The sequence below is a fragment of the Pyrus communis genome, chromosome 3 (assembly GCF_963583255.1).
Source record: "Pyrus communis chromosome 3, drPyrComm1.1, whole genome shotgun sequence".
NCBI classification, from domain to species: domain Eukaryota; kingdom Viridiplantae; phylum Streptophyta; class Magnoliopsida; order Rosales; family Rosaceae; genus Pyrus; species Pyrus communis.
This window is the reverse complement of record NC_084805.1, coordinates 1,427,355-1,454,066: the sequence shown is the minus strand read 5'-3', so window position 1 is coordinate 1,454,066 and position 26,712 is coordinate 1,427,355. Positions and strand designations below refer to the sequence as shown.

At 39.8% G+C, this 26,712-nt stretch overlaps 1 protein-coding gene and 1 pseudogene across 1 annotated transcript; both read right to left on the bottom strand.

Annotated features, from left to right (window-relative positions):
• Positions 1-1,462: 1,462 nt before the first annotated feature.
• LOC137727946 (disease resistance protein Roq1-like) lies at positions 1,463-26,712 on the bottom strand (annotated as a pseudogene).
• Positions 12,571-13,526, bottom strand: LOC137730033 (deSI-like protein At4g17486). Its single transcript, XM_068469102.1, has one exon. The coding sequence runs from the start codon at positions 13,414-13,416 to the stop codon at positions 12,676-12,678; it is 741 nt and encodes a 246-aa protein (XP_068325203.1). The 5' UTR covers positions 13,417-13,526; the 3' UTR covers positions 12,571-12,675.

Here is a 26,712-nt window from a genome sequence, read left to right as displayed (position 1 = left end):
AAAATGGAGACTATCTATAAATTTTATGTCATCTTATAGGTTAATGTAAATTTTTATATTAATATTATAAAGTATTATGCTAAAAACATGAGATGTTAGAGTTTTTCTCTCCGTTCCATTTCTTACTTGAATGGATCATTGGATGGATACTATCCCAAGGTTCTTTCAAGATTGTTGAAAACCATAAATGTTTAGTAAAACAAAATTTTGGAAGTACCAAGAGTGAATTTAATTAAATATTTTGAGAGTAGACACTATCAAACATGGGGAATTTGATTAGAAAAACTTTTACAACACTCTTTCCTTTTGCTATTTGTTTGGGTTCATTGCGGTGACATAGTACTTTTAATGCGACTCATGTGTGATGAAAAAGTTGTTAGTTAAACATTTTTGGTGAATCATGTTGGCAATTACAGTCCAATTGAAATTTTCGATAGTGCCATGTTAAGTAAAAGTTTAAAATTGTTATTTCAAACAATTGACTTACCTATTTGTGTTAAATTGGGTTTAAGCGCCACTAGAATTTAACACAAATTAAGAAAAAAAGTAAGAAGCTTGAGGTTCAAATTGAACAATGATGATTCTTTAAATTCTTTTTATGAGAATCATTATTAAGAGTTTTGTGTGTACTGATACCATATCCTCTCTAGGACATCTCCAATGGAATCCTCGGATTCCTACCAACCCACTACGGTTTAGTAGTTTTCCTCTTCACTTGTAAGTGAGAAGTTTTAGGTTTGATTTTTGTCAAAGGTGAATTTGAACTACATTATTGCTAGCCTAATGTGAGGCTACGCCCACCGCCTCCTCTTTAGTGTAGATAATTATCATTTGTTCAAAGTAAATAAATAAATAAGGAGGGTTAGGCCTCATTGAACTACTACAATAATGTGGTTCAAATTTACCTTTCACGAGAATCAAACTTAAGATTTCTTATTTACAAATAAAGAGGAATCTAGAATCGAACAAAAATGTTAGGTGTCCTTAACAGTAAGGGAGGAGTGGTCTTTCTAGAATTGAACGAAAATGCGTACATGTTTATTTTTGAGTATTGAAAGGAATCTCAAGTTTAAATTTCACCTATGAATTAACTAAGGAAACATAGCTGCATGATTATGACATTTAGCCCAACAAACAAAAAAAGGCCCCATACATAACGATTGCAAGTCCAGAAATCTGAACAAAATATGGCAATTGGGTTAAAAGCCCAAATTTGACTTCCACCTACCTCCTTCACAGCCTAGTCTGAATATATATTAATTTTATTTCAAATATTCCAACGAGGCAAACCATCCAAAATTCCAAATTGTTGACGTCATTAAAGATGAATAAAACTTGTTGGCCCTTTATCTTAGTGGTGAAAAAGTATTATATTTTTTATATGACAACGTGGGTTTAAACTCCGTCGGTGGTTAATATAACATTTAACTAATACTATCGCTCCACTCATAAAAAAAAAAACAAAAAAAAATTAAGGCGATTGATTAATCTCTCTCACTCGATCACTCATTTTCAGTATGTGAAATTCCTGGCTGGTTCAGTAATCAAAATACCTACTTTGTTTGTAAACTTATTACATGCTACAAATACAATGCGGTTTAATAATAACATAAATCTTCAAACTTGCAGCCGTATATATGCTTGATGCACCATTGGTGACGAAGAGAAAGCCGGTGTTCCAAGTGTTAAATCTGGTGTTTATAGCACACTTGCATCTCGGACTGCACACTCCTTTCAAGCTCAACCGTCTTCTTCATTCATGAACATTCTTCCACGTCCCAACACAAGCACTGAATTGGGGCAAAGAAGAAGAACCGGACATATGGTGGTGAAACTGACCTAGCTAGAACGTAAGCTTCATTCCAAAAGGCAGCAAGCTGCAACAACAATCGCAGCAGACTCAACGTTAGCTTGTAGGTTTACTCGACAGAAGCTAGTTCTTCAGACTCCTCTAAGCTACAGATTATGTGTACTAGGGAGGACTGACGAAAACCGTCACCACAAATGAAGCAATCATGGATTAACGTACAAGAAATTATCAGGTTTCATACATATAAACTTTATGCAATGAATATAAAGAAAGACCAGAAAGTCAAAGGGTTTTACGATCATACGGAGATTCAAAGACGGAAGACGAAATTCTAAACTGAGGAGTCAATTTTGAACAAAACTAATTTTCTTCTGCAATGGAGACAGGAAGCTAAAATTTTCAACAATGATGAATACAAGATAACATATGGAAGAAGAGCACACAAGCCGAAATTAATTGACAAGAAGAATTCTACAGTATTTATTTGTTTTACCTGCAAATATCTATGCTAATCCTCCACTGCCTCCTTAACCATGCTTGACCCCACTACAAAGACCAAAGAATAAATCAAACTATTAGAGTACAAGGAGTCAAAGAAGTGACAAACAAAACATCTGCCAACAGAAAATACAGACCGGCAACTCTCCAGAACTGCTTGAATAAAACTTTTGGAAGAACAGTCACATCCCGTCACATCCACTAACCACGAGCGAAAGGGAGGGGAGAGAATGGCTGAAAACAAACCTAGATTGTGGATGTCGATAGTATCAAGTTTAGCATGGGGCAGATGATTTCTATCTTGGCACTGCGTGTTTGAATTCATACTAGAATGGTCAATTTCTCATAGGATATACTATATATACTGTTTCAACACTCGTTTTTGTGTAGGTTCTGGAGTAGTAACAGATTGGACAACTAAAGCCTCAGCTATCTTGGCAAGTTGTGCAAAAAATTCAGAAACAATACGAAAAAAAGGGTAACTGAAAACAATATGAGGTCCTGGAGGCTGAGACAAACTTGTTTTGGAAACTTAAAACATATAGTTTTCGATTTATGCTACTTCTTTCTGTTTGCACAAGATCGGAGGTAAGAAATAATCAGTATCCATTAACACTTCGGCTGAAGTAGCTAGACATGCAGGCTTATTTTTTTTCTTTGAATGAAAAAAACATAAATAGAAGCTTTCATGAGGTCATGGTTTTATTACGAACTAAATTGTATTCTTAGCGTAGTTTTAGACAGTTTGTTGATATGACCCTCACCAATTGGCCTGCTGACTGTATCAAACGTAATATACAATATCTGGACTTGATTGAACCTATAACAGAAAACATTTAAGTACAAAAAGATACTTACCAAATTCCAACATCTGATGCTGAAGTTTCGTTCTGAAAATGATCAAGCCAAAAATAACCCTGTATGATAAACTTCTCATCCTGCACAGAAACAGATATTCACTTTTTTGTTATGTCTTAGCCCTGCCATTAAGAATCTACTTTCAGGTTGAGTTCAAAATTATCAGTATCCACAATAAAGAAAAGATTCACAAACACAACATTGTTACAGAATATCCTGCATTTATGTAAAGAACCATGACAGCTTCCTTAGGGGTTTTCAGATATCATGATCGGCACTGCTCAAGCACTTGCTTTATCTCTGAAGCTGATTTATTTGTTCAAAGCATACTAAGTTTTGCTTCAATTCGGCTGATGCTGAAGCTATCACAATATATTTTGCTTCCCAATCTTACATCCGAACATATATATCATTGTACTTTTTGTGAACGCCATCGCCATGTTATACTTTACCTTACTATTAGGGTAAATTGTAGCAATGGTCCCTCAACTTTAATCAAATTGGAGCATGGTCCCTCAACAAAATATTTATTACCATTGGTCTCTCAACTTATCAAAACGTGTAGCTATGATCTTTTTCGTCAACTTCGTCAGAATTTTGTCAAAATGATGTTGGAAGGACTATTATGAATTTTTAGTTGAGGGGCCATAGCTTTATATTTTGATGAGTTGAGGGACAATGGTAATGGATTTTTAGTTGAATGACTATTATTCCAATTAAGTTAAAGTTGAAGGACCATTGCTACAATTTACTTTTACAATTATCTATGAAATCCTATAAGGTAAACATCTCATGTATGCAAGGCCATTCGAGAAAAACTAAGCACAATAAGATTGTATCACGGTATAACGATGTTTCAGCATTTTTTGCAAACTAAAATTAAACAAAATGTAACAAGAGACTTATCCTCCTCCTACCTAATAGAAGAACAAAAACAGAATGGTATTATTATGCACACACTGCGACTTTGCATCTCGTTTGGTTGAATCTTTGGCATAGATAAGAGAAGCACATTATTTAATGTATATACACAGTTAGACTTCATTGCGGGATCTAAGGGGGAAAAAAAGGTACTCATTGATTGTATTTAAACAAACATGTTTTATTCAACTGCATATAATCTATATAGCTCTTGGTATTGACTAAGATGGCAAAACACAAGAGGCATAGAGAACTTAAGGACAGAAAAGCAGAAGAGAAAGCAAGAGATCAATTGAACAAGTAGCGATTGAGTTAATTTCTTTAAAATTAACATCAATAATCTTTCATAACTCCAAAAAAAAAAAAAAAAAAATATCATATATAACTAGCACTTCTTGTAGGAAGCACTTTAAATGTTTTTTGAACTCAAAATTCTTTTACCTAAAAGTATTTTCAGTTGTTTAAAGGCACCAACCAAGAACCTAAAACTCATTTTCAACTAAATGAACAGTGTACTACCAAATTTTCCCTCAAATATTTATCCTCATTCTAATTTTTCCCTCTTATACACGTGGTGGTCATTATTTCTAAGAAAATTTTATTTAAATCCACATAACCTCTCTCTATATCCAACCTGAACTTTAAATGTGAATTGTCTTTTTTACTCTATTGCATGATTATCATAAAGTACAAGATGAAGTTAATAATAAAACTAAAATTTATGAATAAACCCACACCCTATAATTAAACTCTGCCATCCCTCCTTGTTAATCCTACATTCATTCCGGCAAAACCGCCAATAGCTCTTATAATAAAAACAAAGCTTTAAGAAAAAGATCAAATCAGGAAATCTTTCTACATCATTGGTCTCCGCCGGGTTAGGTTTTCAAAAATCCATTTGGAAATTTGAAACTTTAGGAAAAAAGATCAAATAAAACTTCACTAAAGCAATTGATAGAGAAATTAAAAAAAAACAGAAGTCTCTATTTTTAAAGAGCTACAAATTCAAAGAAAATTTAAACCCATAGAACCATACATCTTTCAACTCTCAAAATGACATTAAGTTGTAAGAATTCAAAATTTTCAAGGAGGACCTTTTGAAGTTTTATTGTGGGTTTGATTTTTTTGTTGACATCCTTTCAGATTACATTGTTTTAGCCTTCAATGTAAGGGGCAATGCAATGCCCTAATTGTCGGAAAATCGAGAAAGGTCAATGGCTTTGTTCTTATGGATGTCGTTCATTTCCAGAATTTAGCATGGATGACTGGACACACGATGAGGTTCTCTATTTAAGTTATTCTGAAATGGTCGTAAATAGTTAGATCCTTTTTGAATTTTAACTTCTAATGTTCTGTTACTTTTTGTGAATATTCAATTTTTGCCGGGCATTTGACTGGATATCCAAGGAGCATTTAGATGGAGGGTAATGCATCCTTTTTTACATGCCATATAATTTTGTAGAATACACATAATGCCTCCTTTCACATAGTATGAACCAAAGTATATGAACAAAAATTATTTTTTTTGAAATGTTAATGTACTTATTGAAATGTTTTTGTAATTTTTTTAGACTTAGAGCAGTAGAAACAGAGGCTAACAGACCTCCAATTTGTTTTGATGTCGCTGTTTGCTTCACAAACCTCTACACTTTGCTTCCACGCAGTATGTTTGAGGACAACTCTACATCTTCATTTCTACCTTTCTTTGATTTATGCAAGTTTGAGGGTTGGGAATGAAAAAAAATGCAAGCTTTTGCATAAGTAAAATACTTTTTGCTTCCAGCTTTTTGCTCTGATCATCTGTTTTCAGGTTTAAATCTATTGGTGCAAGATTGTGTATCGTGCTTTTTGTCTGTTTGAAGTGTTATCTGATGCTAAAGTTTATTTATTTATTTATTATTTATTTTAATTGTTTGGTAATTTAGAATTGGATTTGTGGGTTGAATTCAATTTTAGAACTATAATTAAGGTAGATTTTGTTGGAAAATCAAATCAAAACAGGTTGTTAATGGTTAAAGCAAGCTGTTAGTTTCTTTCCAGGTTGTTTCCAGCAACTACAAAGATCATTGCTCCCTCCATCTGTTAGCCGAAAGCTGATTACAAGACAACAGTGTGCTGCCATGTGATGTAGTAGCCGAAAGAGTGTTGATTGCAAGCTGGAAAGATAGCTGCATATGTGTGCTAGACTGTCCAAAGTTCCTGCATGTGTTTTAAAGGGTGTAAAGATGTTAAACACCCCATTCATTGCATGTGTTGTTGCATTGTTTATTAATTTCTGTTTTGTATAAATAGGCCATCTTGCTAAGCTTTAGAGCATCCCATCCGAATCCCATTTCCCATTCATTTAATTTCAGCTTGTAAGCTATTGAGTTTGTAAACTCTCTTTTCATATATCTAAGAGCAAGTGTTTTACCAAAGCTTGTTGCTTCCCTCCTTTCTCTATTTCTCTATTTCTCTATTTCTTTCCTTGTCCAATTTTATTGAGAGTGAAAGTGAGAGGTGTGATAGAGTTTGTAAACTTATCACCCACATATTTTGGTATTGAGTTAGCAAACTCTTGTGAATACCAACAATTGGTATCAGAGCCAGAATACCATTCTGGCAGGTGCAGCAGTTATGGCGTCCAACTTAGTGCAACTCCAAGTTCCCACATTGAAGAAAGAAAATTATGAAAGATGGTGCATCCAATTCAAAGCATTGTTTGGATCACAGGAGCTATGGGAAGTTGTCAGTAGTGGGTATGTTGTACCCACTGCCGAGCAAGAAGCCGTATATACTGCGGATCAAAGGAACACTCTCAAGGACTTACGAAAGAAGGATCAAAAGGCGCTGTATCTTCTATACCAGGGTTTGGAAGATTCAACGTTCGAGAAGGTTGCAGAAGCAACAACGAGCAAGCAAGTATGGGATACACTCAGTACAATCTACAAAGGAGTAGATCGAGTCAAGAAAGTGAGGTTACAGTCACTTCGAGCAGATTTTGAAACTGCTCACATGAATGAAAGAGAGAGCATCTCCGACTATCACACAAGGCTCATTGCGATAGTAAATCAGATGAGGAGAAATGGCGAGAAACTCGATGAAGTACGAGTTGTGGAGAAAATCCTTCGGTCACTCACATCCAACTTTGAGCATGTGGTGACTGCCATTGAGGAATCGAAGGATTTGGAGACAATGAGCACAGAGGAATTGCTAGGATCCCTCCTAGTTCACGAGCAACGCATTCAGAAGAATGCAAGCCCCACAACGCTAGAGTAAGCTTTGGAGTCAAAGTTGAATATTGACAAACCAAATGGAGGTCGTGGGCAGTGGAACTCACGTCGTGGGAGTTCATCCAACCGTAGCCGAGGACGAGCCCGAGGAAGAGGTCGAGGCTATGCACAAAATCAAGGTCAGTCTCAGGAGTGGAGATCTACTCGAGGAAAGGCGCATATCCAGTGTCACAACTGTAAGCAATATGGACATTATGCCTGTAAACACGAAAAGTTCCTGAAACAAGAGACAAGAATACGTGTACAAAATATATTTTTTGTTTGTATTGATTTTGGGGTTACAATCTCTTTGTAATTTGATCCTCTGATTCTATCTTCGTAGGGTGTAGGTTTGTGGATGAGCTGTTGATCCAAAGGGCCGTCGGGGCTTGATCTAGGGATGAACAGTTGATGAACGGATCTTCAAGGGCTTTTGGGCTTGATCTTGAAGGTTGATGGATGAGCGGATCTTCAAGGGCTTTTGGGCCTAATCTTGAAGACTGATTGGATATGTGGATTTGTTGAGGTTGTTGATCCAAAGGGTCGTTGGGGCTTGATCTTAGGATGAACGGATGATGAACGATGAACACTTCTCTTCAAGGGCCGTCGGGGCTTGATCTTGAGTTGGTGGAAGTTCTTCAAGGGCCGTTGGGGCTTGATCTTGAAGGAGGATTTGACGAAGAACGAAGAGAGCTTTCTTGATCCTTCGGGATTTGCTTGAGAGCTTTAGAGTTTCAAGGCTTCTTCCTTTCTTTTTTTCTTCCTTCCTTCCTTTTCTTTCTTTCTTCCTTTTTTCCTTTTTCTTTCTTTCCCCCTCTTCTTCTTCCTCTTTCTTCCCCCTTTGAAATGAATGCCTTGGCCTCCTATTTATAGAATTCCAAAACTTGATTTTTGGATTTAAATAATCAGATGAAATAAATCATTTCTGCCAGATATTGACACGTGTCCTATTTGATGACCTTTCCAATTTATTTCGATTTTTCGTTGAGTCACACGCTACATGTAAAATTTATGTGACACGTGAGCGTTGAAATTTTAATTATTGGTTAACATTCATTTCACCGAAATTTCGATGTCTACAAATGCCCCCACTTCAAGGCGCGTCGTTGACATGTGCTTGTCACGTGTAGAAGATGCGTTTTGAAGTCCCTTAATGTAGATGTCAACCCAAGGGCCGTCGAGGCTTGATCTTGAATTGAGCTGGAAATTTCTTCAAGGGCCATCGAGGCTTGATCTTGAGTTCGACTGGAAGATTTTCTGGTTTCCTCCAATCGTTGATTTTCCACAAGCTTAATCTTGAACTGGGCTGGAAGATTCTTTTGGTCTCCTCCGAAGGTCTGAACTTACTCCTTTTATCTGGAGTTGAATTTGATTCAAGGGTGGTGAACACTTGATTTTGAATCGGACTTGTGATTTCTTCAAGGGCCATTGAGGCTTGATCTTGAACTGGGCTGGAGGATTCTTCTGGTCTCCTCCGCTCGTTGATTTTCCTTTGTGCTACTCTTGAACTGGGCAGCAGGATTCTTTTGGTCTCCCCCCGAAGGTCTACGAGCGGTTTCAGGATATGGCAGGCAAGTACGAAGTGGAGGTGCTGACCTGTTTCTTTGTTCAATCTTTCCAATTCGTATTGAATACGAATCGGAAAGATTGAAGTTTCCTTGTCCCTTCTCTGGCAGTGTATCAACCGTTGAAGATGACTACTCGAGAGCAATACTAGGTAAGCAATCAGGAATAGATTCCAGGTAGTCGGTTCCAGATCGGAAGACTGACTCCAAGTGCCGGCTGATTGCTTCTTTCACTTTGCCATGCGAGTAAGAACAAGGACAAAGGAAAAGACAGGGAAAAAGCATGATATGAGATACCTTTGCTTTCGAAGAAGCAGCGAATGAATCAACACATATATTTGTTGTGCTTGTCTCCACATGCTTCGATGTATCATTTTCACTTGCCTTACTTGCTCCCCTTTGCAGAAGTGGTATTTCCTTATGCAGGTTTAGCATCTTCTCTTGTAGTATTTGTCCTCCGATGCAGGAGTTGAATGCAACCTTTGCATTTAAATGGTGCTTCACTTCTTGGTGGCAACTGGTTTGAGTGGAGGTTCCGACATATTGCTTTCTCTGTCCTTGTCTTGGCAGGTGAGAACAAGGGCAAAGGAAAAGATAGGGAAAAAGCATGATATGAGATACCTTTGCTTTCGCCCTTGATGATATGAGATACCTTTGCTTTTGAAGAAGCGGTGAATGAATCAGCACATGCTTCAATCTATCGTTTCCTCCTGGGTCATCTGTACTCCAGGCATCTGGTATCTTCAAAGGTTGAATAGGTTTTCTCAAAGGAAGAAGAAGAATTGTGTATTTCGAGAGGCTTTGCTGGGAGTGCGCCCTCAGAGGTGAGGAAGAGTTGGGCATTTTCTTCAGGTCTGCCTTGCCATAAAAGACGAAGGTCGACACATATAGGGATTTCTTAATAGCAAGTGGTGGTACCGTTCTTTTACCCTTGTCGACAAACGTCTCTTCGATATCTGAACGACGCCTTTTCGATTTCTGAACGACGCCTCTTCGATTTCTGAACGAGCGCTACTTTTGACAAAGTTGCACGCGTTTTCTGAAAAGCAGAGAAAGCGTCGCCGAACTTTGCGCTTGTCGGCTAAAGACGTGTAGTTGCGATGATGGCCTCCACGTGTTCTCGACTTTGTCAGATATCTTTTGACAAAGTTGAACGCATTTTCTGAAAAGCCACGAACGCGTCGCCGAACTTCACGCAGGAAAATCCGGATTTTTGAATCGGTGGTCGTGTCGCTTGGCTTTTTACAGAGGTATCGATCACTCCAACATACACACTCTGAAAATTGCCCATTCTTGAAAATCGTCTCCGGCCTTTTGAGAATTATCTTCATCCACCCATTCTCTCTGAACACCTTTGAAAAAAATGACTAACTCATCGAACCTTTGCTTAGATTTGAGTCTCAGCAGCGATCCGGTTGCACCCGGTCAAGGTAATGTATGGCGCCCTTCTTTTTTATCTTCTAACGGTCCTCTTACAGGTGAAGACTCCGTGATGCAGGACGCCACAACAGCTACAATAGTAGCTAGGAACCTCCTCACTCCAAAAGATAGTAGGCTGCTGTCAGGACGGTCCGATGAGTTGGCCGTTCAAGAGTCCCTCGCTCTCAGCGTTCAGTGTGCAGGCTCTGTGTCCAACATGGGCCAACGCCTACTTGCTCGCTCCCGTCAGGTTGAATCGTTGATGGCAGAGGTGGAAAGTCTCAAGCAAGAGATCAAGCAGCTGAAGTATGAGAATAGAAGTTTGCACGTGCTTGCAAACAACTATTCGACGGGCATGAAGAGGAAGCTTGATGAGCTACAAGAGTCTGAAGGTCAGATTCAAAGTGACCGTCAAAGGTTTTCGTCTTTCCTCCAGAGGCACATTTTTCCTGGGTCTTCCAGTGTTTGGCCAAGTATTGAGGCCTCGAATGCTCTATCTTCGATGCCTCCCGCTCTGATGCCTTCCGCTCCGAGAGTTTTGCCAAATAATGGGGCTTCACGTGAACATCCTTTGTGAAAGCTCCAATCTTGTATTTTTTTTTTTTTTTTTTTCATGCTTGTAATTTCTTGAAGATTAATGGACATGTTTTATTTTATTCAGTGTATTGTGCTAAATACAAATAAAACATATACATCACTAAGATTTTTTTTTTTTATTTATTTTTTTTATTTTTTTATTTCCCGATGGCGTTGATCCACCAAAGTTTTTTTTTTTTTTTTTTTTTTTTTTTTTTCTTCAAAAGTGGCCAACTTGGCTATGCTTTCAGCTAGACCACAACTTGCAAATGCTTTTGGCTATATAAAAAATTATAAAGGAAGAAAAGGAGAAACATTTTCCTTGTTTTGGGGAGGAAAAAACAGGAAATTTTTTTTTTTTTTTTTTTCTTCTTCTTTTTTTTTTTTTTTTTTTTTTTCAACATCCGTTGGGAGCTAGACCACAACTTGCAAATGCTTTTGGCTATAAAAAATTATAAAGGAAGAAAAGGAGAAACATTTTCCTTGTTTTGGGGAGGAAAAACAGGAATTTTTTTTTTTTTTTTTTTTTTCTTTTTTTTCTTCAACATCCGTTGGGAGCTAGACCACAACTTGCAAATGCTTTTAGCTATAAAAAATTATAAAGGAAGAAAATGAGAAACATTTTCCTTGTTTTGGGGAGGAAAAACAGGAAATTTTTTTTTTTTTTTTTTTTTTTTGTTTTTGTTTTTTTTCTTTATATAGCCATCTGCAAGGCTGAGTTCGTGGGTGAAAACCCAGGCCGAGTCCGAGAGAAGACGGAGGAGATCTTTGGGTGTGAGTTGACAAACTTTGATTTTGTCAATCACATTCAAAGGCAGCAGCAGAGGCAAGCAGATGTGAGTTGACAAACTTTGTTTTTGTTAATCACATTCACAGGCAGCAGCCATGGCGGAAGTGCAGAAGCAGCCAGAGCTTGAAGTAGTGCAAAGCGTCGAGCTTCACGATCGGCTAGTCGTTTGACAGCGGTCAATGAAGTTCTTCGCCGATTTTGATCATGGTGGCCAGAGTGAGGAGCTTGAGGTTTGTTGGCAGCGTGAGGAGACAGAGGAAGAAGCTCCACCATCACCATTAAGCACAGGTAAGGAGCACAGCCACTGAGCACAGGTAGCAGTGAGTTCCCATTTGTCGCCCCTTGCCTGAAGATCAAGATGGTTCGTCATGCCCCAATCGACGATGGCACACTAAACCCACCACAACATCAGAATGGAAAGTCTGGCACCATTCAGCGGCAAGCTCATCATTCGAGGAATTATTCTTAGAAAACACAAAGGTACTTTCTACACCAGACCCACGACCTTTAAAAGATTACAAAATGAGGTGCAGCGCATTAGCCCAAACTTCAACTACAGATTGCAGTGCAACAGATCAGTTCAAACTTAAATTCATATCGCACGCTCGGCTTCCTTTCTTTCCAGGCTTCCTTACTTTTTTCCACGCAGCTTCGCTCCAAGAGCTCTCTCCAACTTGGTAATCACCTGCTGATTTGGGATCGCCTTCCCAGATTCGTACTCTTGGATCACTTGAGGCTTCTCATTGATGATCTGAGCAAGTTGAGCCTGGGTAAGCTTCTTATCAGTTCGAGCTTGCATGATAGTTTTTTTTTTTTTTTTTTTTTTTTTTTTTTTTTCAGCTCACTTGGCACCCGTTCATGAGCAAGGTTCTCCGTTTCCTCGTGTTCAAAGTAGTGCTGCTTGAGGCAGCTTTATTTGTCCCAGCAGCAGCTTTCTTGAGGGTTTCGATCTCAGCTCCGGAGCGGCGAGCGGCGTTGACGGCTTTCTCATCTTTCTTTCAACGAACCATTCAACGACCTTCGCAATTCCCATGGCGGTAAGCAGCCTTTCAGGGGCGACTGCAAAAATAACGAAGATGATGATAATTGCTTCTGCCTCATCGAGATAGAAGACAGGCAACTGAAGGTGCTTCTCAAGCTCCTCTTCTCGCTATCGTATGGTTGGTGGTTTGGGTCGTGTTGTACAGCAGAAATCTTCAGAGATTCCGGAAGTACGCAGTTGCATACTGAACCTATTCTTGCCAGTCGATTCACCCATTTAGGAATCGATTTTCCAGTGAGCTTGCGACAAATATCCCTGCAGAAATGGTTGCAGTTCTTGACAATCAGGTGATATGTATCACCATTATAGCTCAAAGACTGGTGCTCCATAAACTCTCGAACCTGAGTAGGGTCCAAGCATGTTGTTCCGATTAAAATAGACTTCTTGAACTTGAACCCTGAGCATTGGCGAGGTTCAACCTCAAAAACGCCACTTGTAGGGTAGTCATGTGCTCCGAATGCATATTCTACACCATGAACTTCAACACCAGAGCGAAAAATTCCAAAGCCTGCCCAATAGGCATATCCATTCATGGGAGTTAAATCATATACATTGAGATAAACTGGTGCTTTTCCTGATTCAGCGCTATCGGACTTTGATTTGGGAAATATACAAAAACGTCCCGCTGATTTCGTCTTCAATTGAAGCGGGGAAATGGATCTCCATCTCTTTAACTCAAATTTCATGTTTCCTTACTAAGTATAACCAGAATGCACTCAATGCTTGCCTCCGGCCGATTCGCAGAGGAGAGCCATTGGAGCCCAGCAAAACCCAACCTCCTTGAACTCTAAACAGCTGCGTTTCTGTATTTCCCTTGACGACGACAACAGGGGTCTTGGAGTGGAGCTCGCAGACTCTGTGCCGGAAAATGCCAACTGGATTCCGAGGCTGCAGTCCACAGAGCCGCCGTGGTTTTTGCAGCTCGAGGTCTTGAAGGCGCAGTGCTGATTGTTGAGGCAAACAAAGTCGGAGCTCACTGAACATTTAGAGCACCCATCATTTTTCCAGTACAAGTTCTGAGCCTGGTGAGATTGTTGAAACCCAGAGAGATCGCACCGGAAAAAATGTTGGAGGCCAAGTTCAGCCGGACCAAGTCGTGCAGACTGAACACAAACTCCGGGATTTCGCCGGAGAGAGCCACGCCGGGAAGACGAAGCACCGTGACGTGGTTGTTCTCACAGTTGACGCCTGATTTGCATCTTGCTGTCTGTAATCAAACCGATTACCAGACTCCTTATTCTCCCGAAGAGTATCCCAAGACCGTTCCTTTCCAGAGGCAGGAATTGGTGTAGAACGGCCACGCCAATCCCGGCTGTCGGGCTCCGAATAACGATTTTGAGCTGGAGATGGAGTTGGAGATAGAGCTGGCAGATTTGTTTCCGCACGACCCCGGCTCTGATCTTCACCACTGAAAAATTCAGCTTCAACTTCTTGTTTCACTTTTAGAATTTCATCAGGGAGCACAACAACCTCTCTAAGCTGTAGGATCTGGTCTCTGGTGTACTTCACTCGCTCACGACCCTCAAACCGTGCATCTCCAGCCTTGATAGAGAAATTGGGGGGAGCGCCGCCATGGGGACGGAGGAGAGAGAGAAAGAGAAGTAGAGAGAGAAATGTGGTCTCCGAATGTCACCACTTTGCTACTGCCTTTCCGTTGTTATCGGCCGAGACGAGGGTGCACGTTGTGGTCTCTGGGCTCACGGATGGCAGTCTCGCTGGGCAGAGAGGAACAAGGAGCAGCCGTCTGGACCTTGGGGAGGTTAACACTGGCGGTAGTGATTGCTGCAGTAGCCATGTCTTCTGATGGCTGCGATGGTGGAACTTTCACCTTTTTCTTTGCTTTTGTGAAAATAAGAAGCCAAGTCTTCTTTCTTTTCCTCTGCAAAAAAGCTGAAGCAACACCAAGACAAAGAATAAATTATAAATTTATACCTAGTACTTTTGCTCACTTTGTCGTGAACCCCGCTTTTACCGTGTTTCGATTTTTTTTTTTTTTTTTTTTTGTTGTTTTGTTTATTATATATATATATATATATATTTTTTTTTTTTAGAAGAAGAAGAAGAAACTGTAATAATTTTTTTTTTTTTTTATTTAATAAAGAAATTGTAATAAAATTGACTTTCTTTAATGAAACATTTATTTATTTATTTTGATGTGACTGTACTTGAAGTTTTGAAGTTTCAAGTTGCCTACGTACTCTTCCAAAGAAGAGATCAAGTCATAACGTAGTTCAAATGAGTGATGGTTTTTGATGATGATTTTGGTGATGATTTTGCCGTACACAGTTTATGCTCTTGCGGGCCAGGAGCGTTTTGTTGTCACCTTTTACGCTCGTGCGGACAGTGAGCTTTTGGTGCCATTTGCAGTTTCAGCTCATGCAAGCAAGGAGCATCTTGGTGCCGTTTGCATTTTCAGCTCATGCAGGCAAGGAGCGTTTGTTGTCACCTTTTAGGCTCGTGCGAACGAGGAGCTTTGGTTGTCGCCTTTTAGGCTCGTGCGAACGAGGAGCGTTGGATTGTCGCCTTTTAGGCTCGTGCGAACGAGGAGCTTTTGATTGTTGTTGTCAAGCGATCTTAGAGAGGCATTCCTTGCAATCTTCATAGCAAGGAGTCTTGACTGAGTGATTGAAGAAGTCTTTTGGGAAGAAATCGCGCATCGTAATGGCAACGGACGATCTTTGTGTCATAACTTCATCATCCTCAACACTTTCATGTAGCTTTGAAGGTTGACGGTAGCTGCTTTGCCCCCTTTCCGATTGGTGAACTTGTGGAGGAGACCTATGTTTCTTGTACATTTTCTTTGGAGTGACATGAATCCATCCTTCATCTTCACTTGACTTGACTGACATGGTTTTGGAGCATGCCCCCAACGGTTGAGGTGAAGATTTTGAGTTCAAAGAGCCAGAAGTGACGGTGGTATAGTTTGACTTCACCACATCATTAAGATCTAGCTCGATGATCCCTTTCTGAGCCAACTTCATGATGAGATCTTTTAGCACAAAGCACTTTTCTGTCGGATGACTAATGAAGCGGTGGAATTTACAGTACCTTGGACTGTCAGTACGGTTCATATCTTCTGGCCGTTTACACTCAGGTAGGTCGATCACCTTTTTTTCCAGCAAGTCATCTAGCATGGCAGCCACGTCAGAGTCGGGGAATGGATAAGTCTTCTCCTCAAGCTCCTTCAAAGTGCGTCTACGTATCTCTTGATCACGAAAAGCTTCGGTTTGAATCGCCTTGCCTCGTGTATGGGTTTTGACTGGAGTTGTGTTGACCGTCATCGCTTCCTTGGTGGGTTTCCACGTAGCCTTATCCACCTTTGGCCCCAAAACTTTGTCATTCTTGTAGTCGGCGATCTGCTCTTTCTTCCCATGACGGGTGATGCTTAACTCCATATCATGGGCGCGGGTGGCTAACTCCTCAAATGTTCGTGGTTTGATGCCTTGAAGGATGTAGTGTAGTCCCCACTGCATGCCTTGAACGCACATCTCGATGGCGGAGGTTTCAGAAAGCCGATCTTTGCAATCCAGGCTTAATGAACGCCATCTATTTATGTAGTCGATGACAGGTTCATCTCTCCACTGTTTCGTACTGGTCAGCTCTAGCATGCTTACAGTACGACGAGTGCTGTAGAAACGGTTGAGGAATTCCCTTTCTAGCTGGTCCCAACTGTTGATAGACTCAGGTTCGAGGTCAGTGTACCAGTCAAAAGCATTACTTTTCAGCGAACGCACGAACTGTTTGACGAGGTAGTCTCCCTCTGTCCCAGCATTGTTGCAAGTTTCAACGAAATGGGCGACATGTTGTTTCGGGTTGCCTTTTCCATCGAACTGCATGAATTTTGGGGGTTGATAACCCTTTGGCATCTTCAAAGCATCAATCCTCTTGGAGTAAGGCTTTGAGTACAGTACGAAGTCGTGCGAGCTTCCTTCGTACTGTGTCTTGATAGTGCTTGCAATCATCTCCTGTAGCTGCTGGATAGAGAGAGATCCCATGGATGTCATTGCTTGGTCTGGCTTCGGCTTCTCTTCAGCTTTCTCCACTGGTGGCTCCTCTTCTTCGTCACCTTCTTTCTTTAATAGGCCAATATTTGGGTCGACTTTTACGTCGGGCAGCGCATCTAGTTGGTTGAAAAGTGCGGCAATCTGCAAGTCTTTCTCTTCCACAGTCTGTGTGAGCTTTGCGATTGCTTCATTCATCTGAGCTAGCTGTTCTTCAACAGAGGTGATGCCGATGGTCATGACTTGTGCAACCAATAGGCATGACTTTCCTTCAGACATCCAGGGTGCTGATGAAGAAACCCATTGGCCATTTTGGGATGTCATCTTATGCGCCTTAGCAGCATGCTTTGGTGCCCCCAGCAAGGTTAGGTTGATGATAGACTCGCGCCTTTGATGTTCCCTTTGCTCGCTTAGCGGTACCAATTTTGAAGCGGCATGTTGATGAGTGGTTGTGGTGCCAATGGATGCTCCATTCGTGGCGGAAGTGCTTATGCTTCTTCCCTTGGTGGTTGCAAGAACGGCTTGTCCCTTGCTTGATGCCATTGATTTTGGAGGTGTGCTTTGGTTGTTGTCAACTCCGTAACCATGCTCCTTCAACTTCTTTTGAGTTTTGGTGAGGTCGCGATCTTTGTCGTTGACGGTGTTTGAAACCTTCTTTCCAAGATTTGAAGAGGAAGCAAAGTCATGCCTAGCCTTTGACATGAGTTCGTAGGCATTTGGGTTGAAGCCTTCTTCGGTCCTCTTAGTTGGAAGAGAGCTTGGTTTCACCATGACACCATGTTGCGCTTCCAGACGGTTGATGAGTCCGGCGGTTTGCAAGTTTTTCTCCTCTGCAGTCTTTATCAGCCTTGCAATTGTTTCCTTCATCTGAACCAGCTGTCTTTCAATGGAGGTAGTGCCGATAGTCATGACTTGTTCTTTGTTTGAAGCCATGGACTGTGCTTGAATATCTTGAACGGAGACAGAGATGAGAGGTAGAGATGGTCCCACCGAGCATGCCAAATTTGTAAACACGAAAAGTTCCTGAAAACAAGAGACAAGAATAACGTGTACAAAATATATTTTTTGGTGTTTATGATTTTGGGGTTACAATCTCTTTGTAATTTGATCCTCTGATTCTATCTTCGTAGGGTGTAGGTTTGTGGATGAGCTGTTGATCCAAAGGGCCGTCGGGGCTTGATCTAGGGATGAACAGTTGATGAACGGATCTTCAAGGGCTTTTGGGCTTGATCTTGAAGGTTGATGGATGAGCGGATCTTCAAGGGCTTTTGGGCCTAATCTTGAAGACTGATTGGATATGTGGATTTGTTGAGGTTGTTGATCCAAAGGGTCGTTGGGGCTTGATCTTAGGATGAACGGATGATGAACGATGAACACTTCTCTTCAAGGGCCGTCGGGGCTTGATCTTGAGTTGGTGGAAGTTCTTCAAGGGCCGTTGGGGCTTGATCTTGAAGGAGGATTTGACGAAGAACGAAGAGAGCTTTCTTGATCCTTCGGGATTTGCTTGAGAGCTTTAGAGTTTCAAGGCTTCTTCCTTTCTTTTTTTCTTCCTTCCTTCCTTTTCTTTCTTTCTTCCTTTTTTCCTTTTTCTTTCTTTCCCCCTCTTCTTCTTCCTCTTTCTTCCCCCTTTGAAATGAATGCCTTGGCCTCCTATTTATAGAATTCCAAAACTTGATTTTTGGATTTAAATAATCAGATGAAATAAATCATTTCTGCCAGATATTGACACGTGTCCTATTTGATGACCTTTCCAATTTATTTCGATTTTTCGTTGAGTCACACGCTACATGTAAAATTTATGTGACACGTGAGCGTTGAAATTTTAATTATTGGTTAACATTCATTTCACCGAAATTTCGATGTCTACAATGCCAATGAATGTTCACATAAAAATGGTGAGCATGTCAACATGGCAGAATCAAGTGGAAATATTGATGAAGAACTTACAGTCTTGCTAGCACACCATGATTCCAGTAGCCAACAAGATGTTTGGTATTTGGACTCTGGTGCAAGCAATCACATGTGTGGAAAGAAGGAGTTTTTTGCCGAACTCAAAGATGGGGCCTATGGATCTGTAAGTCTTGGTGACTCCTCAAAGTTACCAGTTGAAGGCAAAGGGAAGATCAAGATCATCCAGAAGGATGGTAGAGAAGAATACATCTCCGATACCTACTACATACCAGGTATGAAGAGCAACATTCTGAGCATTGGTCAACTGCTCCAGAAATGGTACATTATACATATGGAGAATATGTTTCTCACTCTCAGGAATGCAAGGAGAAAGCTTATTGCACATGTTCGAATGTCAAATAACCGGATGTTTCCGTTGAATTTGAACACAAAGATTGGAAGCTGCAACATCGGTGTAATGGAAGATGAGTCATGGAAATGGCATCTTCGATTTGGCCATCTTCATTTCAATGGCCTAAAGTTGCTGTCAAGTGGAGGAATGGTTCGTGGTCTACCCCAAATTGAAGCCACACGCCAAGTATGTGAAGGTTGTGTGCTTAGCAAGCAAGCACGACTATCGTTCCCTGTTGGTGATACATGGAGAGCAAAGGCACCACTGCAGTTGGTGCACACAGATGTATGTGGTCCATTAGAACCCATGTTTTATGGAGGTAATAGGTATTTTATTACCTTCATTGATGATTTCAGTAGAAAGACTTGGGTCTATTTTCTCAAGGAGAAGTCAGCTACCCTAAAAATTTTCAAGGAGTTCAAGGCACTCACAGAGGCTGAAAGTAACCACAAGCTTGTGGCTATGAGATCAGATAGAGGTGGAGAGTACACCTCCAATGCTTTCTAAGCATACTGCAAGGAGCAAGGAATTAGGCATCAACTTACTGCTGCCTATACCCCACAACAAAATGGGATAGCCGAAAGAAAGAATCGAACCATCCTTGACATGACAAGGTCCATGCTTAAGGAGAAGAATTTGCCAAAAGAGTTATGGGCAGAAGCTGTAGCTTGTTCGATTTATTTGTTGAATCGATGTCCAACAAAGAGTGTCAAGAGGATGACACCACAAGAGGCTTGGAGTGGATACAAGCCGAATGTTACACACCTAAGAATTTTTGGGTGTGTTGCATATGCTCAAGTTCCAGAAGCCAAGAGGAGGAAACTTGATGATAGAGGTGAGAAGTGTGTGTTTGTGGGCTATAGTGAAGAGTCCAAGGCATACAAGCTCTACAACCCACTAACTGGCAAACTAGTGGTTAGTAGAGATGTCATCTTCAGTGAGGAAGGGACATGGAAGTGGAATAACAAAGAAGTCAGTAAAGAGAAGATCGTCTCCACTGATTTTGAAGAACCAGAAGTTGTACCACCTATTGAGCAACAGCCTGCTCAAACAATCACAACAACTCCAGTGCACAGAATTGCAAGGAGTGGTCCTACATCTAGTGAGGAAAACAACTTCTCAACTCCAGTAAGGTTAAGGAGTCTCACAGAGATTTATGGACAAGAAGAAGAAGAAACCAAGTTTTTCTGCTTCTATGCAGACCATGAGCCTTTCTCATTCAATGAAGCTGTGGAAGAAGATTGTTGGAAGAAAGCCATGGAAGAAGAGATCCATGCCATCGAGAAGAATGACACTTGGGAGTTAACAAAGCTCCCACCAAATCAGAAGACTATTGGTGTCAAGTGGGTTTACAAGGTCAAACGCACTGCAGATGGGAGTGTGGATCGATACAAATCAAGGCTTGTAGCAAAGGGCTACAAACAGAAGTATGGAGTGGACTATGATGAAGTCTATGCTCCAGTTGCAAGACTTGACACAGTAAGATTACTAATCTCTCTTGCCGCTCAGCATAAATGGAAAATTTATCAATTAGATGTCAAGTCAGCCTTCCTTAATGGAGTTCTTGAGGAAGAAGTGTACGTGGAACAACCAGAAGGCTTCCAAGTACAGGGAAAAGAAGATAAGGTGTATCGTTTGAAGAAGGCTTTGTATGGCCTCAAGCAAGCACCACGAGCTTGGAACTCAAGGATTGACAACTACCTTCACCAAAATGGATTTCAGAAATGTCCATACGAGCATTCAGTTTACATGAAGAATGGTGCAAAAGGGGAGTTCTTAATTATTTGTCTCTATGTAGATGACTTGTTGTTTACAGGAAACAATGAAGCAATGTTCTGTGAGTTCAAGCAATCCATGTTCAGTGAATTCGAGATGACTGATAATGGATTAATGTCATACTTTCTTGGCATAGAAGTGAAGCAAGGAAGTGATGGTATCTACATTTCTCAACAAAAGTACATGAGAGATATATTGGAGAAATTCAATATGGACAAGTGCAATATTGTCAACACTCCAGTTGCAACTGGATTGAAGCTGTCTAAGGAAGGAGAAGGTGAGTTTGTAAACTCAACCGTGTACAAAAGCTTGGTTGGAAGCCTAAGGTACCTTACAATCACAAGACCTGATATAGTTTATGGTGTTGGATTCGTGAGTCGATACATGGAAACACCAAGGGAGTCTCATTGGCTGGCCGCCAAGAGAATTTTGAGGTACATAAGAGGTACTCTAAACTATGGTCTGTTTTATAATTTTGGTGAAGATGCAAAATTATTTGGTTATTCAGATAGTGATTGGGGAGGTGACCAAGATGAAAGGAAAAGCATAACTGGCTATGTGTTTTTTCTAGGATCAACAACTTTCTCATGGACTTCAAAGAAGCAATCAATTGTTGCTTTGTCATCATGTGAAGCCGAGTATGTTGCTGTAGCCTCAACCGTGTGTGAGGCAATTTGGTTAAGAAATCTGTTGAAGTCAGTGTGTCATCCACAAATGGAATCGACTGTGATTCATGTGGATAACATCTCAGCTATCAAGCTTGCTAGGAATCCAGTCCGACATGAAAGGAGCAAGCACATCAATACCAGGTTCCATTTTCTGAGGGACCATGTGAAGCAAAAGACAATCGAACTTGTCTATTGTCACACCAAGGAACAAGTGGCTGACATATTCACAAAGCCACTGCCAGTTGAGCCATTCAAGTTGCTACGTGAAATGCTAGGCATAAAGGCGTTTTAATTTGAGGAGGTGTGTTGGAAAATCAAATCAAAACAGGTTGTTAATGGTTAAAGCAAGCTGTTAGTTTCTTTCCAGGTTGTTTCCAGCAACTACAAAGATCATTGCTCCCTCCATCTGTTAGCCGAAAGCTGATTACAAGACAGCAGTGTGCTGCCATGTGATGTATTAGCCGAAAGAGTGTTGATTGCAAGCTGGAAAGATAGCTGCATATGTGTGCTAGACTGTCCAAAGTTCCTGCATGTGTTTTAAAGGGTGTAAAGATGTTAAACACCCCATTCATTGCATGTGTTGTTGCATTGTTTATTAATTTCTGTTTTGTATAAATAGGCCATCTTGCTAAGCTTTAGAGCATCCCATCCGAATCCCATTTCTCATTCATTTAATTTCAGCTTGTAAGCTATTGAGTTTGTAAACTCTCTTTTCATATATCTAAGTGCAAGTGTTTTACCAAAACTTGTTGCTTCCCTCCTTTCTCTATTTCTCTATTTCTCTATTTCTTTCCTTGTCCAATTTTATTGAGAGTGAAAGTGAGAGGTGTGATAGAGTTTGTAAACTTATCACCCACATATTTTGGTATTGAGTTAGCAAACTCTTGTGAATACCAACAGATTTATGCTCTGGTCATGCAGGAGTAGATAGTTATTGGGTTTCTTTGAAAGATTGAGTTATAAATGGAGAGTTGAGGTCAAAAGTGTGTTTATCTTGATGATGAATTGCCGACAGATAAGCAGCTGTGTAAATCATTGGAGTTTAGAGCGAGTTCATTGAACTCTTTAGCTCCAACCTATAGGAATCTGTGAACTCCGCACCAGAAGCCAATGACTGTGATATGGACACTTGGACACCTATATGTTAGTTATTGTAAATCGATTTTCACATGAATGTAAATAGTGTTGCATACCTTAGGTATTTAAAACTTTCTGCATGTTTTATACAGTTTTAAAACCTGCAGCATTGCGGGGGCACAGTTGCTAGTTAAAATTCTATAGCTCAAAAGAGTTAAAAAGTAATACTAAAACATTATGTAGGTTATGCTGGGATTCAGATGGTGACTTACATGGATTCTGAGTAAACTCTGAGGCATTGAATGGTTGAAAAAAGCATGAAACAATTATTTGTCTTCCTTCTGCCTTTTGCGGGTATGTTCTTTGTCGTCAAAACTACGACTTTGACTTGAAGCTACCTCTTCCCAATATTCATATGTTCACTTCAAGATTTTCAGTGTTCGGTTGAGTCAGTGTTCGGTTGAGTTCTTCCAAATCTTGCTCGTACACCAAACGAGCCCCGCACTTCTTCACCACATTGAATCCTACTTTGAGTTTATTCATTCTGAATCTATAATAAGTTTCAAATCGAAACTGTTCTTGAAGACATTGTTGGTGAGGCAAATAGAATATCCAAATGTGTTCAGAGACAAGAGGCCATGTAAAGTACCATGTATTATTCTGGATACGGTTAGTCCGAGATAAACACTGAATCATGAATCCATCCTTTCTAGGGGCAGCTGGATTTCGCAAGGTCTCCTTTTGTTTTTGAAGAGCACACAAGTTCTCTTTAGGTTGTGCAAAAAAAACACAAAAAGCAATCCCCATCCAGCTGCTACACGATTGCGGAGGTAGCTCCACGTCTAGCGCATGTCCCAAAGTTTGATTGTTGAACCACTCGGGAATCCCCTTTCCGGGGCACACGATAGGATTACGACAGATTTTCTGCACCAAAAGAACCATTATGTGAGAGAGAGAGAGAGAGAGAGAGAGAGAGAGTACCTCAGTTGCGTATTTCACGATCCTTGAATATATTGTTTTGATCCAGTTTTCATCTTCCACCAATGTAATGCAATTCACAGAACTGAAAGCAAAATTGGATGGATCCGACAAGCTTTTCAATGAGGTACAATGACTTAAATATACGTGTAATTTGCTATTTGACGGAAGATTTGGCAGTTGCTCAAGTCTTTCGCACCCGACCAAGCAAAGTGACTCAAGTCGAGAAAGGCATTTGATGCTTGCTGGAAGGGTAACAAAATTGTTTCCATTAAGATATAACTTTTTTAAAGAGGACATGCAACCAATATCATCGGGGATATCATCTTCACCAAGATCACAATAACGTAGTTGTAAGTCCTCCAAACAACGCAAATTATATAAAGAAGACAACACCGAACCCCAACAAGGCTCATCATTCCTTGCTTTAGCAAGTGGTCCAGAAAGCGAAAGAGTTTTGAGATTTTTCATATCAACAAACAACTCTTTTCTGCACTTATTGATACTCAATTCAGTAAGACCAACCAGATGTTCAATCGATGAAGGTAATTTCTCAATCGCAGTCCCACGTATAAAAAGAGTGGACAAACTTTTCATCTGGTTCGAAAATTCTGGGATCTTTTTCACTCTGGAGCATCCGAAAAGATTTAAACACGAGCATCCATTTCTACTTCACTTGGGAGCCTCTTAATACTTTCACAGCCACGAAGATTCAAAACTTTAAGTTTTTTAAGAACTGCAATGGATGGATGAATCTCAACTAACTTCGTACAATCCCCAAGAACCAACTCCTCAAGATTTTGAAGACCAGTGAAATCTGGGGTACCGGTCAATTTTTTTGAGTAGCTTAGATCAATACATTTCAACTTGGGAAATTTCTGTACAATACATGAAATAATATATAAGCTTCCAAAAACCTTACAATTCTATTTGACATTGAAAAAAGAGTAATGCTATATTTACCACTTATTTATACAATTAATTATACCATCTCTCTAATATAGGTATGGTCCATTAACGCATGTGAGTCTCATCTCTATTAGAGAGATGATGCAAATATGTAATAAGAGTAACAATTTTTTTTTATTAGCACCTCACATATTGTTAAATACACTCCACAAACATTTATTTATTAAATAACTTACATATTTTTATTTTATTTTTATAAAATGACTATTTAGGGCCTAATAATAAGATTTTAAAAGAAAAGAAAAATCTGCAAACATTAAGAAAAAAATGATATTATCACGAGGCAATCCAATATCATCTAGATGAAACTAAAGGAAGCCAATATGGTGAATAAGAAACCTAATGTTCTGCACCTAATGATACTTCTGCAATCATCCTAATAGGCTCTCAGGCCAACTGATCGAAAGACGAAGGAACTAATGCAATCATCCTATTTCCAACTATTTGCTTACCAAGTGATTGAAAAAATGTGAAAAATTCAAGGTATTATCCAACTACGCTGCAAGAAAGGAAAATGATCCCTAATTGACCAAAACCCCAAAATCCTTAATTGACAAATAGTATGGGTTGTGAGGGTAGTTTTGGAAAGCAAGCGGGGTGTGGTAAGATAAATTTTAATTTAAAAAATGGATATGAGGTGTATTGAGCACGTGGGGAGTGGTCAACAAAATGTGGCGTGTGTATAAAACAATCCATAAAAAAATATGTTAAGTAGCATTCATTCAATATACTCTTACCTCTTTTCCACCCCATAAACGAACAAGTTTGCTATTACGCATTCTTAGTTTGGTAAGGAAACGTGGGTGAAAGCTTGGTGGAAGAGACTTGGAAGGATACCAACTCCAAACCATAATTCTCAAGGAACATGGAAGAAATTTGGGACTTGAAGAAATGATCAAATTGTCGAATTCTAGAAACCTCAGTCCATGCATATTAGAGAAGGCTTCACAACTCCAGTGCACCTCTTCTATTTCAGGTAACTGTAAGACTATACCTTCAATAGCTCCCGTTCCCCAATAACCAAGAATGTAGGAAACGTGAATTTAACATTTAAGTATATTGCGTTAAAAGAAATCATATCTTCTTTTGAAGTTGGTATTTACATAACTTCTTACCGTATTGGTTGTGAATATATGAAAAATGTCATCGGGAAGCCACAACCTACTCCGTAGACCAGGCTTTTCAGACTCTTGACCAACAATTGTCCATGCCATTTCTTGTATCAAATCATGCATCCCTATGACATTGGCTGAATTATCATATTGGACGCGTTTTTCAATAGTTAAGAGAGATTTCTCAATTAGTAGATCGATCATAATACTACTCGAAACTTCAAAAGAATTGTCTAGTATTGGAATAACTTGCTTCATGCACTTCCCTTTGTGGAAACATGCTACATCGAGAAAAACTCTCTTCTCCATATCCTTTAGTCCGTCATAACTGATTTTGAGTGTATTGAAAATTGTTGGATCAGGAACTGTATGAATATTATCCAACACACTCTTCCATGCATCGTGACCTCTTTTATGCAAAAAAGACCCTAATGTTTTAAGAACTAGTGGAAGGCCTCTAGCATATTTTAGGAAATGCTTTGAGAGTTCCAAAAAGTCTTTCTCGGGTTGTTCTTTCCTAAAGGAATTTAGACTAAAGAGCTCAAGTGCTTCGCCGTAATTCAACCCCTGCATCTTATATGATGTTGCCATACCATGTTGGACTAGCAAACCTTCATTTCTAGTCGTAATAACAATTCTACTTCCCATACCAAACCAACTTTGATTTTCAGCTAGTACTTCTAGTTGTTTTAAATCATCCACATCATCAAGTATGAGAAGAACCTTTTTATTGTGTAAGCACTTCTTAATGAAAACGCTTCCACACTCTTCATCCCAAATTTCTTCAATCTTTCCCCTCAACATTGGAAAAAGAAGTCTTTTTTTTGAAGACTAATTAGAGTACGGTTTATTTTGGAAACCTCTCTAATGTTGCCAAGAAAGCAATGAACTTCAAAATAATGGAAGATTTTATCATAAACTAGCTTAGCAAGGGTTGTCTTACCTATGCCAGCCATCCCCGTTATCCCTATAAAGCGAACATCATTGGCATCATGAGCTAATAGTAGACTTACTTGCTCAAGCCTAGAAGTAACCCCAACAAATTTCTGTGAGGAATTTGACAACGTGAATGTTGCTTGCACTTTCCTCCACACGCTTT